This window comes from Phoca vitulina, unplaced genomic scaffold (genome assembly GCF_004348235.1).
Source record: "Phoca vitulina isolate PV1807 unplaced genomic scaffold, GSC_HSeal_1.0 scaffold7, whole genome shotgun sequence".
Classification (NCBI taxonomy): domain Eukaryota; kingdom Metazoa; phylum Chordata; class Mammalia; order Carnivora; family Phocidae; genus Phoca; species Phoca vitulina.
Window position 1 is genome coordinate 32,248,787 of NW_022589710.1, and position 17,634 is coordinate 32,266,420.

The window sequence follows — 17,634 nt, forward strand, 5'->3', positions numbered from 1 at the left end:
AAAAAAAAGATTACATAATTGTATATATAGCATGATCACTTTTCTATAAAAATATAAAATTCAATACAGGCATCGTCTAGTCCCTGGAAGCAGGAATGACATTCCTCAAAGAGTTAATTATGATTATTTTAGGGTGTTGGGATCATGGTGGTTTTTACTTTCCTTCTTTTACTTGTCTATTTAAAAAGTTTTTTTTTTTCTTCCAGGGTAAATATGCAGTGCTTCCAGAATAGTGAAAATTTGTTGCTTTATAAGATGGAGGGATTTATCTCTAAGAGATTTCACAGCTCAAATATTACATGGAGATATAGTAGATACTTTAATAAGCCACACTAAATATTTTGACCCCTTCAAACCCAGGAGGAAAATATAACTCAAAGAACAAAGCAGAGGAAGGTTTCCACCGTACCACGGTGGGGCACCACACACACACACCAACTCCCAGGCTTTACATACATGTATTCATTTAACTGGGATTGTAAAGTACAATGCTGTAGTACACATACATCTATATGTAATCACAGAAAAACATCAAGGAGATGAACTTTTCTCAGCAGTCTGTAGACTCAAACTCATTGACTTTACAGCCACATTTCTGCATTTTTAGATATTTGATATGTAGATTCTTCAATATGTTTAAATCAGATGAAGAGACCTCACCCTTCTGACCCTGCTGGGGGGAAGCACTGTAAACATCATCCAGGGCCATGTAGAGACATGTGTGTGACAGTTCAATAGGAAATTCTTTAAATATTTCTTTGATGGGGCCCAGTGAGCAGAACAAAGAGTTGGTTTGTTTTCACTGACGAGCACGGTCTACTTCAGTGAAAGAGGCGCCAAATCATCTCTCAGCAGTTATGTAAGAAATTCCTTACAGAGAACTGAGTGAATAGGCACCACGCATGGCTTCTCTATTGGGGGCAAGCATTTGCCCATGTGGCCCACCCCTTCCTGGAGCTCCGCTAGCAGCAGTACTGCTCTCCTAAGCGGGCTTGCCCTCCCTCGTCCACAGCACAGGTCCTTAAGGCAGGGTCCTTGGGGAAAAGCCGGCAGCACCCCACAGCTCTGGACACTGGGGCACACACTTAGTGAACTGACATAAACATTTTCTTCGCTCAGGGTAAATATTTTCCCTATCCATCTATTCAAGTATCTTGAACCGAGTTGGTACTAAGTTAAAAGTTGATGAAGAAATAAGTGGAAGATTGAAAAATAAAACAGTTCTTATAGATAATACAATACCAATTTCTTAACAGCGATAGCAATGTCCTTAAGAAAGGTCTTAGCTTCTTCGTTGCATTTAAAGTAGTCACTTTGTAGTGATTGTTCTAAAAAAAAAAAAAAAGAAAGAAAATGAAGATCTCTTATTTTTTTGTCCAAATCCCATTTAACCCTTTAGATCTAGCTCAAATGCCTGCATAGCTGAAAATTATATCTTCTATCTCTGAATTCCTATAGTACTTAATATGAATCTCTTTTGACCTAATTCATAGTATTCTCACTTAGGTACATATTTAATGCTTCTTGAGGACAAACTCCTCTTGATATTCCATCTTTGCCTCTCTCATGGGAGAAAGAAGGAATCTATATAGAATAGGACAAAAAATTCAATAAATATTTATGAAAGGAATAAATATAACATGCCTATAATATAGGTTTGAGAATGTTTTCATAGTATATATATTTATATTTGTATACATGTAAATATAATATTTTGCAAAAAACCCACTCATTTATTTAACTCTTTCAAAGTCCCTTATGTCATTTTTACTTCTGTGCCAATATTTAAATCCTGGGATGAGAGTAAAGATCTGTAAAACTGGTAGGCGTGAGGTAGACAGAGCTTCTAAGGCCTTTTCATTCATTGACATATCAAGGGTCTCTCCTTTCCCTCACACACTGTAAGTAGGAAGCACATGAGGAGAGAGGCCGCATCCAAGGTTATTATGTTTGCATCTCCTCAACATCCTTGTCTAATTTTCCTTGTTTAATACAAGAGGAGCTTCTTAAACACTCCCTTTCTTGTTTGCCTGTTAAATTCTCCACTTTATCATGACAAAATGTTGGAGGAAGTTAACTTGCAAAGAAAAGAAGGGAGAAGCTGAAATTAAATGCATAATCTAAATACAGGTGGGCATCCCAGTCGCAGGTAAATGGCAGTGGCCCGAGAGTCCAAGCTTTGCCTGGAGTTTGTCACCAGTTGCTAGTGTGAGCCGGGCCAAGTCACTCCATTGGCACTAGAGCAGGAGAGCTGAGCCCTGGGTCCCCCCGCGCTGCCTCTCTCTCTCTCTCCCCCCAAGGAGCCTGAGAGGGATCTGCCGTAGCGTGGACACCCCGGGTTCCCGCAGGAAGGTCCCGGCTGAGGGCCCCCCCGCCCGGTGCCGGCTAGGTGCCACCTCCGAGGCGCCGTCCCTCCCGGCGCCCGCAGGCGTCTCACCCACAAGGAAGAGCTGCTCCAGCGCCGCGGTCGCCACCGAGGAGCCCAGGGAGGAGGGGAAGGTGCACAGCTCCAGGGAGGGGCCGGCGGAGACGGCTGCCTCCCGCAGCGCCTTCTCGCCGAACCCCAGCTCTGGGGACCAGGAGCTCAGGGCCATCTTGCTGCTCCTGCGCGGTGCCTCTCAGGCCTGACGCCAGGACGGCCGGTTGCCACGGGCGACAGAGACGCCGAGGCCCCGTGCGCCCCCGGGGGTGGGTGCCTCCCGGGTTCTGTTAACTTCAGCCGCTGTAATTACGCGATCCTGGAGGGCGGGGCCGCTCTCCCGCCGGCCTTTCCTCCTTCGGTTTGCATGTCTGTTCGGGTCCTGCACGTTTGTCTGGAGCACTGGAGTCATAGTAATGCTCACTTGTGAACGCATCTCTGTGCCAGCTCCTACAGGAGGGGCTCTGATTTCCACGGCGGCTTTGTGAGGCAGGTCCTACTAGCTCCGCTTTTACGGACTGGGGAACAGGCGGGGATGACTAAGTGATCTGCCCACGGTCACAGAGCATAATTTTGGATTTAAAGTGGAGTCCGTATAGATCTTTCCACTCTGCTGCCAAACCCATCTCTGTACTCTTCTAGAACTTTCCTTGTATCTAGTCTATCACTGAGCGCGTTTTACCTTGAATCAGTGGTTTTCCTCTGTCCTCTTATGAAACGGTGAGCTCTTGGAGGCAGGGATACTGTTTATTTTTTCTCTGCATCTCCAGATTTCAGCCCCGTGCCAGGCTCAGATTGAGGGCAACCATTAGTTCCCCTTTCCTCTGGCTGGCGCCAAATCAGCAAAGATGACTTAACTCTCTTCTTAAAACTTTACAGACGGCAAACTAAAATCAGATAGTGACAGTGACAATAGCTATCATTTGTTGAATGCTTACTACTTTGCAGGCACCTTCTTAGTCCTTTACAGTAACCCATTTAACGTTTACAAAATCTTCTGAGGTGGTTATGATTCCCACTTTCCAATGAGGACACTGAGCCTATGCCCCGAATCACTCTGCTATACTGCCTTGGAGGAGCCAGCACGTCAGTAACAAAACTAGTTCTAGAATCCAGGCCTCCCTCCAGGGAGAGCCATATCCTGGCGGGGGACACTCTCCTGGGTCCCCTCTTTTGCTAGGTTGGGTCTATTGGCATATCCGATCTCCCCCCTGCTTTTCTGTGCACTCCTGTGTGTGACAGAGGCAGGAAGCCTGGAAACTACACTTCTCAAATGCTCTTGCCAGATGGTTTCCTAAGTCCCACCAGGAGGAGACACTGGTGGGACATTAGCCGGCCAAGAAGCCATTTCTGGGCCTGTCTCCAGGAGAGGCCACAGTGGAGTGCAAGTCCCCGTGCTCGCTCTCGGCAACCGCTCAGCAGTCCGCGTGCGCACGTGGGCGCAGCACAGGGTTGTGGCAGCTTTCTCGTCTCCGGCGCCTTCCTGCCGTCCGCTTTCGTTTCTATAGCCCTTGTGGCACTTTCCCCGTGAGAAGTTCCTCTCTTCTTGAGCTACCCACACTGGTCCCCGCAAGCCAACATGTATGCTGTAACCAGAATGTTCTTCCTGCTCATCACCTCATTTGGACCACATTGCTCTCCATTGTCTATGAATGAGGCCAATCTCTAAGGGGGCCTTACTGGATTTGTTTTAGATTTTATGACTTTTTTAAAAAAGATTTTTATTATTTATTTGACGGAGAGAGAGAGAGAGAAAGCACAAGCAGGGGGAGCGGCAGGCAGAGGGAGAAGCAGAGTCCCTGCTGAGCAGGGAGCCTGATGTGGGACTCCATCCCAGGACCCCAGGATCATGACCTGAGCCAAAGGCAGATGCTTACCCGACTGAGCCACCCAGGTGTCCTTAGATTTTGACTTTTTATGTCTATTTTCATTCTTTTTCCTGAACATGTTTTCTGAGGTGTTTTCAGCTTCTACTTTGACTCATCGTTCCTTCTATGTGGGATGACCTTTACAAAATCCAAACCATCCTTTAAAAGGAACTTTATTAATTCCCAAATAGAAACCTGGGCAAACAACATGAACAGGCACTTCATAAAAGAAAAAAAATTCTCAAGAAATATATTGAAAGAACATTTAAAGAAATTAGCAAAGAAAAAATAATACACCCATTTGCCTCATTATATTATTAAGATTAAAAAGAATAATAATTCAAAGTGTTGACACTGAGAGTGTGAATTATTGTACCTTGTCTGAGGGACATTTTGGAAATACATATAAAGAGTCTTAGCATAAAAAAAAAAGTCTTAGCATATAGTAATAGTTCAAAGAATTGTTCTTAAATCATCACAAGTGTGTCCAAGGACATGGGTATGATCTTGTTTATTTCAGTTCTATTTTCAATAGTAAAAAATTACAAACAGCCAAAATGGTTTATAGTAGGACACTAGGTTTAAATAACCTAAGGGACGTCTGTGTGGCATATCCTAGGAAGCAGGTCACCATGTTGGTGAAGAGCATGGTTATAGGGTAGTTAAAATGAGTACTACCACTAACCACTAACCACTAACGGTGTCTCTGGAGCAAGTTAATCTCTCTATGAACGCCCTCCAGTGTTCTTGCTCTGAAGGGATGGTGTGTGGTAATAATAGCTCTTAGTTCACAGGAATGTTGTAAGGACTAAATTAAGTGAGCACTTAATGCTGTGTTCAACACATGGTATTTACTCAAAAAATATTATTCAATGGTAAAATGATAATGTGGTAGCTATTAAAAATAATGGGTAGAAATCTACACACATTTCCCATGAGGTTAAGTGGAAAAAGCAAGTAGCAAAAGATAGCTGTAATATTCAATTTTTATATATCTATATACATAAATAAGTATATAGGTAGATCTCTATATGCATATGCATGGGGAGTGGTCTGGAAGGAATTGTTCACTAAAATATTCACTGTGGTTAATCCTGGTTAGTAAAATAGTGGGTGTGGTAGGTAAAATAATGCCTCCCCAAAATGTCCTAATCCCTGAAACCTGTGACTATGTTATATTACGTGGTAAGGGATAATTAAGGTTGCAGATGGAATTAGGGGTAAAAATCAGTAGACCTTGAGATAGGGAAAGTATTCTAGATTATCCAGATGGGTCCAATGTAATCACAAGAGTCCCTAGAAGTGAAGGAGCGAGACAAGAGAATCAGTATCAGAGTTAGAGACTTAAAGACACTACCTTGCTGCCTTTAAAGATGGAGGAAGGGCCATGGGCCAAGGAATGCAGATGGCTTCTAGAAAGTGGAAAAGGCAAGGAAAGAGATTCTCCCCCAAAATTTCCAGAGGAACCCTAGCCTTGCTGACCCCTTGATTTTAGCCCACTGAGACTTCTGACCTCCAGAAGGGTAAGATAATAAATCTCTGTAGTTTTAGGCCATTAAATGTGTGATAATTTGTTATAGCAGCAATAGGAAACTAATATAATGAGTAATGTGAACTTATTTCTGTATTTAAGTATTTCTCCATAAGGATGTATACCTTTGTAATTAGAAACAAAGTAAAGCTTTTTTTAAATTAAAAAATAAAGAAAATATACAAACTTAATATAGTTGAGTATATAAAAAAGCTTTCTGACCCTTCATTGGCTATAGATGCTGTTCACTGAGTCAAAAGCCACATCTCACTTCTCTTGTGCATCTTTTTAACTTCAGTAATACAGATACATTCATGTTCCACTTAATTTTTTTAGGTTTATTTATTTAGTAATCTCTACACTCAAGTGTGGGGCTCCAACTCATGACCTAGAGATCAAGAGTCACATGATCTTCCAACTGAGCCAGCCAGGCACCCCTGATCCACTTAATATTTTTAAGGCAGACTTTTGCTTAGTAGCCAGGATAACATATTAGAATTCCCCAGTCCCATACTGCAATTGATTTTTTGGTTGAGTTGTGGTTAGCAAGTTGTTTCTGTTTACCTTCTGCTGCTGGGGGGGCCAGGAGAACCCAACTACTGCCTGGAGTTTGACCCCTAACTTGTATAGGAATATATATACCCCTGTATTTAGGCTTACTGCAATTTCTGCAGTATCTGAGGTCTACATGGGCTTTGAGGATGATTTTCCTCTTTTTGTTCCTTCTTTCCATAAATCTAGTACCTCCAAGGAAAACCTCAACCTCTTAGTTCTCTTTCTAGACCCTGGGTTAGACCTGGCCAAGGTACTATTCTTGATAGATGTGTCAAACATCTCCCATATGGAAAGTGGTTGCATGTTGCAGTGCTTTGTGTTCAGTATACCAGGATCCATGATGACTCAGTACTGGACCCTGCTCAAATCCTCGAGGAGTGAGAATTCTAGCAAGCTGAGTCTCTGTCTTCCTCACTCTTGACGCTACCAGTGTCAAGTTCAGGGCCTAATGTCTGGCATATGACCTTGCCTCCCCATCAGTGGTTGGCCAATAAGATCTTTTTGTCTAACGCCCTGCCATCTTTAGCATGTTGTGTTTCATCCTCTGGCTTGTTGCTTCATGGTCACAGATGACTATCGTAACCCTAGACATCATGTCCTTGTACAAATTGGGAAGAAGTAGAAAGGGGAGTCATGTAGAAACCCCATTTTCCCTTTCATCAGGGAAGGAAATCTGCCCAGAGTCCTTTTTACACACTTATTTCTCAATAGTTGGGTCACAAGACCACCCATGAAAGGGAGGTTTAGGACAGTGAGTGTCTGGATTTCCAGCTTCTGTAGAGTTGGCAGGAGAGAATTAAGCTATCAAAATAGCTAGAGAATTACCAATGGAATGTCAGCCATACATATGTTATCCAGACTAATATTGATTAGCTGCAACATCAGGCCCAAACCAGCTGGCTGGGTGGGCCTTTCCTAAGGATTACAAAGAAATCAGTGAAGCTTCTAGCATTGAATAGAAAGGGTGTCTTGGTCCTCTCCTTTATTGGTAGGATCTCTCCCATTTAAGCCTTTGCATTGACTTTATAACTAGGTCTACAAGATGATTATATATTAGAGAAAGATTCCCTACCCCTTGGACTTCTCACAGCTTCTGAAGTGCCTCATAGTTAGTCTACACTTCTCCGCAGTCATTTGTGGCAAATGTGAGTCACTGTGTGATTCATCACACAGTCATTTGTGGCAAAATGGCAAGAAGAGCAAGTCCCCTAGGTAATGGCAGATCATTAGAGAAGCAAATAGATGGATTAGTGTCCCTGATGGAGCTATGCCATGGGCAGACCACATTGGTGTTTGGAACAACACCTGATTAAGAGTTCTCCTTTTCAACTTTGTCTCTTGACTACTTGTTTTCATCCATCACCAGCAATTGCTTGGGCTAGAGAGATTTGGATCAAATACCGATTGCACCATTTGCTAATGGTTTTAGATTGGCTTAGGTGGTTTCACCTCGTCGTCTCCATTCTTCATTTGTAAAGTGGAATTTTACATACTGGAATTATGAAGCTTCAGCAGAATAATGATGTCCTTACCACAGACCCCATGCTATTTCCTATCTTTTCCTTCTACTAAATGGAAAATAAAAAGCATTTCTTCTGAAATACAAATACTAATGTCCTTTCTGTATCCCTCACCTTCCTTAAACCTCTTGGCCATAAACCCTCAGTGAAAATTATTGTAATGAAATCAAGAGTTGCTGTCCCAGAGGTGGGAAACTGGTTTTGTTTCCATGTCCTTTCTATTGGACAGCAGTGACTGCCTGGAGCACTCAGGTAAAGTTCTGAGGCCAAATGCTGGCACAGAGGGAAAGAAACCTGCCAGGCACCAGGGAAGGCCATGGTCGCACGTGCGCCAGCACCAGACTCGTTGGTTCGTGTGTTGGTTGCATGCCTGTTGTGTGCTGGACATTGTGCTGAGTGCTGAGTGCATACAACAGAGATTTATGGGGGGGACCAGGAAGGGTCTCTCTGAAGAATGGAGAGTTGAGCCATGAGAAGGGGTCAGCCTTCTGTTATTCTCTCAGTGAAGGGGAAATAGAGTTCAGAGAGAGACAAGACAAAAAGAGGAAAGTGAAAGGAGGAGGAAAGTGAGAGAGTAGGGATAGGAATCTGGAGATGCCAGCGCCCAATCTCACAAGACCCTCTTTCCCTTGCGTTGTCCCTAAAAGCTGACTCTCTCTGGTCAGTCCAGATCAGTTAGGCTTTGTCACATACCAGCTCTCTAATCAGGGCTTTGATGGAACACATGGATAAGATCTGGCCCCTGTCCTCAAGAAAATAGCCTTGAAGGTGGGGGAAAAGGGTAGGTTTTGAAGCACATTTCATAACCAGATGTAATTCCTGTATGGTGTCGTGTGATACCACACTTCCAAAGCATTTTGTGCTTTTACAGAATGTACATTTTAGAACTGCTTCCATGAGTTAAGTAGTCTTTATTGTAACTCTCCAGGGCAAATTTTTTTTTTTTTTAAGATTTTATTTATTTGACAGAGAGAGACACAGTGAGACAGGGAACACAAGCAGGGGCAGAAGGAGAGGGAGAAGCAGGCTCCCCACTGAGCAGGGAGCCCGATGCGGGGCTCAATCCCAGGACCCTGGGATCATGACCTGAGCCGAAGGCAGATGCTTAACGACTGAGCCACCCAGGTGCCCCGCCAGGGTGATTTTTATGATGAACCTATTTTTCAGAAAATCACACAGAGATGAGAGAGTCGATCATCTTGGGGGTAACCTTGGCACCATGACAGAACAATCCTTCCGACTCCAGGTCTGAGGCACAGCCAGCTCTGCCAGAGCTGCCTCGTGACTACACCACCAGGGCAGGGAGCTGGGGCTGGGGTGCGGATGTCAGCAGAGTCACGGAGGTGTGGCCGATGAGCATGGGGTGCATGGAAAGGAAAAGCAGGAGCCCAGCCAGAAATTTGGGTTGTGATTTCACTGCAAAGGGCCTTGGATTCCAAACTCAGGAGTTTGGATTTTATGCTGCAAGCAATGCTGCTGTGAAAATGTTGATGGAGAACAGATTAAGCTGCTCCCTGCTGGCTGCTGCTTGGTGGTTCAGTTTATTTCTGCCTAAGGTAACACTTTATGGTAGGACAGAATATCATAATCAATTACAGGCATTGTGATTTTCCTCAAGTGAGCATCTATCTGCAGAGTAATCAGAAATGAAAGTGGGCCTGATACAACAAGGCCATATTTAGCAAGAATGTCTTTATTATTATCTTAAGTCACTGATGCTTCAGGTGGCATCTTCAGTTAGAAAGGTAGCAATGATGATTGTTAATGTTCATTTAGCATTTTTTATAGATATTTCCAACACTCAAGACCTTTAAGTAGCAGTATTCTTATTTTCCTTATTTTAATCAATTTAATTATTTTTAAAAAGTGTTTTAGATATGATGATTCATCTGAAGATGATTCAGTAAAGATCACGGGAGTAGGTTAGCTCCTCAATTTGATTTAAAAATCTGTCTTCTCTCTCTTTTTTGGTCTTTAGCAAATTTAGAAAATGTCAGATAACACTGGCTGACTGTTCTTTCCATATATGGCTGCAGTTGAGACTTTCCAGATTCATTTGGAAAATAAAAATATAAGTAAGTCATTGCAGCTCTCAATCCCATTCCTTCCCACCCCCTCAAGGACCTTTCTCAATCAGCTCCCCCTCACCTCATGTGTTCCTCAGAACTCTTGCCCGAGCATCTTCTTGAACCCTTCTGCCATCCTCCTTCTCTGCTTCCCTTCATTACCAAACTTCTTAAAAGTGTGGTCTACCCCTGGGTGGTCATGCACCCCTTCACCCTGAATTCTGAATTGCCTCTTCCTCATCTTCTAACAGCATTTTCTCAAGCCCAATTCCCACCCATCTTCTCTCATGAAGGACTGGACGCCATTACCCAGTTTCCCCAACCCTTCCCTAGAAACTCACTTCCTAATTGGTTCTGGCCGTTCTGTCTTCACTTCCTTCGCTGGCTCCTCGTCTCCTTCCTCCTGTTTGCTACAGGTGGGCATTCTGCCTGGGCGCCAACCTTGGTCTTCTCTTCATGCTCTCTAAACTCCTCCCTCGACAGAGCTGAATCCACGTGAATAACTCTCAGCGTGTATCTCTTGCCCAACCTCCCCTCTAAGTATTAATTAATTTTGTGGACTAAACATCCTCATCCGACTGAGCTGCAGCATGTCAAATTCAACCTGTTCAAAATCAAAGTCTGCATTGCAGGTGGTTTCTCTGCCTACTGAAGTCACATTAATGTTGCCAGCCCACCTCAAAAGCAGTCTCATCCATAAGTTCTTCCTTGATCCCAATAATCTCAGAGCCTCCAAAGTTTGTTTAAACTCTTCATGGGTGGAAACTATCCTATAGTCTTATAGTTTTCTGAATAATATCTTATTACTAAATAGCTTTGTAACCTTTCTGCCACAATGTTCTCATCTGTAAAATCGGGCCTTCATTGTAAGGTACTCATGAGAATTAAATACATTAATATAAAGTGTTTAAAACAATGCCTGGAACAAGATGAGCCACTCCATAAATTTAGTTGTTGCTATTATCCCTATACTATGAACTCTTTAAAAGTAGGGACTGTGAATCTCTTATAGCACCCAGCACAGCAATTTGCACATAACAGATGCTTAAGATGTTGTTGAAATGGGTAATAGGAAAGATTCATGTATTCAAAATTTTTAAAAATGTAGAATTCAAAAGTCTTCTGTAGTTCAGGATTTATTAGAAAACAAAGGCTAGAGGAAAAAGGCAACTTCCTGAGGGTCTCACACCACTTTTATATATAGGCCCATATAGCAAGAACTGACATTCATGATGGCCTTAATGATCATTACTATTACAAGACCTTGAAGGACACTTTGAATCACAGATTAAATTGTACATAGTTAAAAGTTTGGTTCTAAGTGAATTTTATTATACCAGAATTATCACTCAATTATTATTTTAAAAATGGTAACTCTTACTTAACCATGATTTCAAAGTTAACGAGAACTCTGAATTCTCAGTTCTGCCAGATGAATGAGCTTCCGGAGTTGAAGAATGAATTGTCACCATGGCTCCAACTGTGATGATTTCTTTTTTCTGCTGCAGTGTGGATGTGTGTTCTGGTTCAGGATGAATGGGCATGTAAAATTAAGCCATGGTACAGAGCTCTTTAAGATTTGTGCACTTTCTTTTTTGCCTCTATTGATGGCAGGGTTGTTAGGTAACGCCTGAATTTAAGTACTTCCATCTTCAACCACCAAGGTCAAAGTTGCAAAACTGTTTTTGGGAAAATAATCCTCTGCAGTTACGCCCTTGGACTCCCTATGTTCTTCCAATAAATGCCTATGTATGGTTCATATACATCAGTGGTTTTTTACTTTACTAGCAACCAAATAATCTTGCTGAGGCAGCACTGCTCCCGAGCTAGAGATTGTAGGGAGGGGGCAGGGAGACACAGGAAAAGCAGTAGGACTCAGTGGTAAGAGCCAAGGATTCGAAATCAGACAAAAAAAGTTTCAAGTCCTTGTTTTATCACTTACTAGTTGTGTAAACTTGTGCCAGTTATTTAAAAATTTTTGGTTCTAGTTTCTTCACTTGGACAATAAGTATAAAAATATTAATCATGTAGGATTTTGAAATTCTGGGAATTAGAAAAAATTTTGTAAAGAGCCCAGCATAGGGTCTGGCTCAATGATACTATATTATTGCTAAAAGGTTTCATTTTAATAGCCTTAAAATAATTGGTTTAAAATAATCTATTAACTAATAAATCAGATAGCTAAAATTATATATATCAATTGGCTAAATACATTTAATATGATAACCAATTTAGAAATTAAAGAAAATTAAAAATAAGGTAAATGTTTGTAAAAATGAAAAAAAGTAAATGCATTTACCTAAGAAACCCTATAAGACTAGGAGGAAATGCTCTTAATTCAGCACTGTTCTTCCCAATGAAGATTAAAGATCCTACCATAAACTAGGCACCCACATGGATTCACACAGATAACCTAACAGAATATAATAGAGTCCCTGAAGAAAGCTCCATTTATTCTGTTGGGAATATATTTTGCGGTAGCCAGCATCTGGGTGTTCTCTCCCACTTAGGGGAAATAAAAAACCTATGGGCTACACTCTATTAATCAAAAAGGAAGGCAGGATCAATTTGTCACCAAGAGATTATAGTGGGGTAGGTTCCCTTGTAATCAGAGCACTTTAAAAAAAAATGTATTGAACTGAGCAAGTCCTGCAGAATTCCTGGGTAGTTTGATGGGTGCCATATGAGAAGTCATATACTGCCTATTTCAATTTATAGTTATCTCAGACTAGATGCATCATACTCATTGGGCAATTTGTCCATATAAAAATTTACACGCCAAAGGGCTATTTTGCACTGAACCATTAATATGTGAGTATCAGAAAGAAAATACAGATAACTAGAAGTTTATGACAAGTGTACATGCCCTGGTGTGTGTGTGTGTGTGTGTGTGTTTGTGTGTGCGTGTGTTGGGGAAGGCCTTATCAAACTCACTGGAAACATTTAATTTTTAATTTTCAAAGTTGCCTTTTGAACATAGAGCCTAGAATACTTTTCTATGATAGTTAAAAGAACAGCAAAAAATTTCTTCATTACCTGGGCTTTCTCCCTGACAGTCTTGGAGGGTTGGCTGCCTCCTTCCTCTGAAAGCCTCAGTCCCGTCAGAAGGCCCTCTCTACACGATGCTACTTTCTCTGTTCCAGTGATAATGGAGAGGGGACTGAGAAGGCCTGGCCTAGGCCCTCTCTCTCTGTCAGCCTGGCCTGCCCCTCAGACTCACGCCTGCTCTGCTTCCATCTGTTGAGAGCTCTACCCAGTGCAGGAGTAAGGTGAGCTCGCCATTCAAACATATTTTTTCCCCAGTCCATAGGGTTGCCTTTTCATTCTGTGGATTGTTTCCTTTGCTGGGCAGAAGCTTTTTAGTTTGATGTAGTCCCACTTGTTTATTTTTGCTTTTGTTGCTTGAGCTTTTGATGTCATATCCAAAAAGTCATTGCCAAGGCCAATGTCAAGGAGCTTTTGCCCTATGTTTTCTTTTATGAGTTTATGGTTTCAGGTCTTATGTTTAAGTCTTTAGGCCATTTTGAATTGATTTTTGTATATGGTGTAAGATAAGGGTCTGATTTCATTGTTTTCCATGTGGATATCGTTTTCCCAGCACCATTTATTGAAGAGACTCTCCTTTCCCCACTGTGTATTCTTGGTGCCCTTGTCGATAATTAGTTAACAGTATGCTTGGGTTTACTTCTGAGCTCTCTATTCTGTTCCATTGGTCTATGTGTCTATTTTTATGCCAGTACTATCCTATTTGGATTACCATAGCTTTGTAATATAATTTGAAATCAGGAAGTATAATTCCTTCAACTCTGTTGTTCTTTCTCAAGATTGCTTTTGCTAATCAGAGTCTTTTGTGGTTCCATATGAATTTTAGAATTGCTTTTTCTATTTCTGTGAAAAATGCCATTGGAACTTTCAGGATTGCAATGAATTTGAATATCATTTTGGACATTTAAAAATATTAATTCTTCCAATCCATGAACATAGAATATCTTTCCATTTGTGTCTTCTTCAATTTCTTTCATCAGTGTCTTCTAGTTTTCAGTGTATAGATCTATTACCTCTTTGGTTTAATTTATTCCTAGGTATTTTATTCCTTTCGATGCTATCATAAGTGGGATTTTTTAAAATTTCTTTTTTGGATAGATGAATATTGGTGCAAAGAAATGCAACTGATTTTTGTATGTTGGTTTTGTATCCTGCAACTTTACTGTTCTAACAGTTTTTTTATGTGTGTGGCATCTTCAGGGTTTTCTACATGTAGGATCATGTCATCTGCAAATAGAGATAATTTTACTTCTTCCTTTCTGATTTGGATGCCTTTCATATCTTTTTCTTGTCTGATTGCTCTTGCTAGTACTTCCAGTATTATGTGGAGTAGAAGTGGTTAGAAATGGCATCCTTTCCTTGTATCATATCTTAGAGGAAAAGTTTTCACTTTTCTCCATTGATCATAATGTTAGCTGTGGGCTTTTCATATTATGTTGAGAAAATGTCCTTTTATGCCTATTTTTTGATCATATTTATCATGAATGGATGTTGATCTTTATCAAATGCTTTTTCTGCCTCTGAGAGGATCATATGATTTTTTACGTTTCATTCTATTAATATGGTATATCACATTGATTGATTTGTGTATGTTAAACCAAACTTGTATCCCAGGAATAAATCCCATTTGGCCATGCAATATGATCTTTTTTTTTTTTTAAAGATTTCTTTATTTGAGAGACAGTGAGGTGGGGGAGGAGCAGAGGGAAAGAATCTTAAGCAGACTCTGTGCTGAGCACAGAGCTCGATCTCACAACCCTGAGATCATGGCCTGAGCTGAAACCAAGAGACCGATGTTTAACTGAGCCACTCAGGCACCCCAGAATATAATCTTTTTGATGCTGTTGTTGAATTCAGTTTGCTAGTATTCTAAATAAAGGATTTTTGCATCTACGTTCATCAGAGACATTAGCCTATAGTTTTCTTGTGGTGTCTGTCTGGCTGTGGTATCGGTAATGCTGGCCTCATAAAATGAATTTGGAAGTATTCTCCTCATTTCTTGAAGAATTTCAGAATTAATAATTCTTTGAATGTTTGGTAGAATTCACTGTGAAGCCACATGGTCCTGGGCTTTTCTTTGTTAGGAGGTTTTGGTTACTACTTTAGTCTCCTTATTTGTTATTGGTCTGTTCACGCTTTTTATTTCTTCTTGATTCAGTGTTGGTAGGTTGTATGTTTCTAGGAATTTATCCATTTCTTCTGGGTTATCCAATTTGTTTGCTTATAATCATTCATAATAGTCCTTTATGATCCTGGGGCACCTGGGTGGCTCAGTCGGTTAAGAGACTTGATTTCGGCTCAGGTCGTGATCTCAGGGTCCTAGGATCCAGCCCAGTGTTGGGCTCCGTGCTCAGCGGGGAGTCTGCTTGGGATTCTCTCTCTCCCTCTCCCTTTGCCTCTCTCCCTGCTCACGCTCTCTTTCTCTCTCTCAAATAAATAAATCTTAAAAAAATAGTCCTTTATGATCCTTTTTATTTCTGGAACATCTGTTATAATGTATCTTCTTTCATTTCTGATTTTTGAGTTTTCTTTTTTTCTTAGTTTAGGTAAGAGTTTGTCAATTTTGTGTAATTTTTCAAATAACAAACTCATAGTTTCGTTGTTTTTTTCTATTGCTTTTCTCTTTTCTATTTGATTTCTTTCTGCCCTGATCTTTATTATTTCCTTCCCTCTGCTAACATTGGGTTTAGTTTAATTCTTCTTTTCTAGTTCTTAAAGGTATAAAGTTAGGTTGTTTATTTGAGATCTTTCTTCTTTTTTAATGAAGGCATCTATCTATATAAACTTCCCTTAATACTGCTTTTGCTGTATTTGGTAATTTGTGGTTTTGTTTTCATTTGTCTCAAATATCTTTTAAATTCACTTTTGATTTCCTTTTGACTCAGTGATTGTTCAAGAGTGTATTATTTAGTTTCCACATATTTGTGAATTTTCCTATTTTCTTGCTTTTATTGATTTCTAGTTTTATTCCACTATGGTCAGAAATAATACATGGTATAACTTTTATCTTCTTAAATTTGTTAAGACTTGTTTTGTCCACTAATATGTGATCTATCATGGAGAATGTTCTGTGTGCACTTGAGAAGATTGTTCATTCTTCTGCTCTTGGGTGAAAAGTTCTGAGTATGTCTGTTAGGTCTATTTGGTCTATAGTGTTGTTTCTTTTGATCTTTCTGTCTGGATGTTCTGTCCATTGCTGAATGTCGGGTGTTGAAGTCTCCTACTATTATTGTTTGCTGTCAGTTTCTACTTTCAGATCTGTCAGTATTTGTCTTACATACTTAGGTATTCTGATGTTGGATGCATATATTTTTACAATTGATATATGTCCCATTGAATTGACCCCTTTGTCATTATATAATGACCTTCTTTGTCTCTAAATACAGTTTTTGACTTTGACTTAAAATCTAGTTTATCAACGAGTTTCATACTTTAGCCTCTTGTGTTGCTGTGTACTGTCCTTTAATTCTAACTTGAAAAACCCTGGTTAACAACCAGGAAGAGCTCATTCCAGCAGAATTCCTTTAGAAGGAATCCTGTGGCCCAGGATACAAAAGAATTCATTTCAATTTATTCGTTAAAGAAAAAGTGGCCAGCCAAACTAATTCTGTAATATTGAATGTATTGAACTAAAGAAAAATCAAAAAGAAAAAAATCATTTTTAGGAGCTTCAAGATGATGCCAATATAAACCAGTAGAGAGGCAGGTTGGAGTCTGAAAGCAAATGGCCCTTTTGCCTAGATCAGCAGAGCACTAAACCACTACTACATTGGCTGACAGCCAAACATCAATGGTGGCTCTTTTGTGTCCCCTACCTGCTTCTCCATACTCTGATGAGAATGCTAAAGTTGGGGTCTTGGGAGCTGCTGTATTCAAGGACAGTGTGCTGATTGTAGTAGTGAAGCGAGGCCCAGCACTCGGCCATACTCAAGTACCTGTGAGTAAGGGAGGAGCCATTCCACTTCTCAGCAGCAATTCCATAGTGGAGAACAACCGGAGAAACAGGCCCGGGCTCTGCATAGGGGGGAAAGTCCACACAATGGCATAAAGGCCAGTGTGAGGCCTGGGATGGTGTTATGGGTTGAATTGTGTCCTGCCAAAAAGATATGCTGAAGTCCCAAACCCCAGTACCTCAGAATGTGACCTTATTTGGAAATAGGGTCTTTTACAGAGACCATCAAATTAAAGTGAGGTCATGAGGGTGGGCCTAATCCAATATGACTGCTATCCTTATAAAAAGAGGAAATCTGGACACAGAGGGAAGGCCATGTGAAAACACACAGGGAGGAGATGGCCATGTGCCTGGAGTAAGGCATCTACTAGCCAAGGAGCCCCATGCAGTGCTGGCAACTACCAGAAGCCAGAAGAGGTAAGGAAGCATTCACCCCTATAGCCATCAGAGAGAACATGGCCCTGACAACACCTTCATTTCAGACTTCTAGGCTCCAGAACTGGGAAAGAGTAAATTTCTGTTGTGTTAAGTCATCTGGTTTTTGGCATTTTGCTAGGGCAACCCCAGGAAACTAACATAGGTGGGGAAAGAACAGAGGATGTATGAACTCTTCTACTTCTTTTATTCCTAAAATGATCCATAAAGTGTATCACAGCTTTTTTATCTACCTACCCTCTG

General features: G+C 40.9%; 1 protein-coding gene across 1 annotated transcript in view; it reads right to left on the reverse strand.

The window, feature by feature from the left end:
• The window catches only part of CCDC175 (coiled-coil domain containing 175), a 63,581-nt gene extending 60,634 nt beyond the window's left edge, over window positions 1-2,947 (reverse strand). The window contains exons 1-2 of the mRNA XM_032405223.1: window positions 2,438-2,947; window positions 1,243-1,328 (exon numbers count right to left, since the gene is read on the reverse strand). Coding sequence (XP_032261114.1) covers window positions 1,243-1,328; window positions 2,438-2,594 — 243 coding nt within the window. The 5' untranslated portion in view covers window positions 2,595-2,947. The remainder of the gene's footprint in view (window positions 1-1,242; window positions 1,329-2,437) is intronic.
• Between the last annotated feature and the right edge of the window lie 14,687 nt (window positions 2,948-17,634).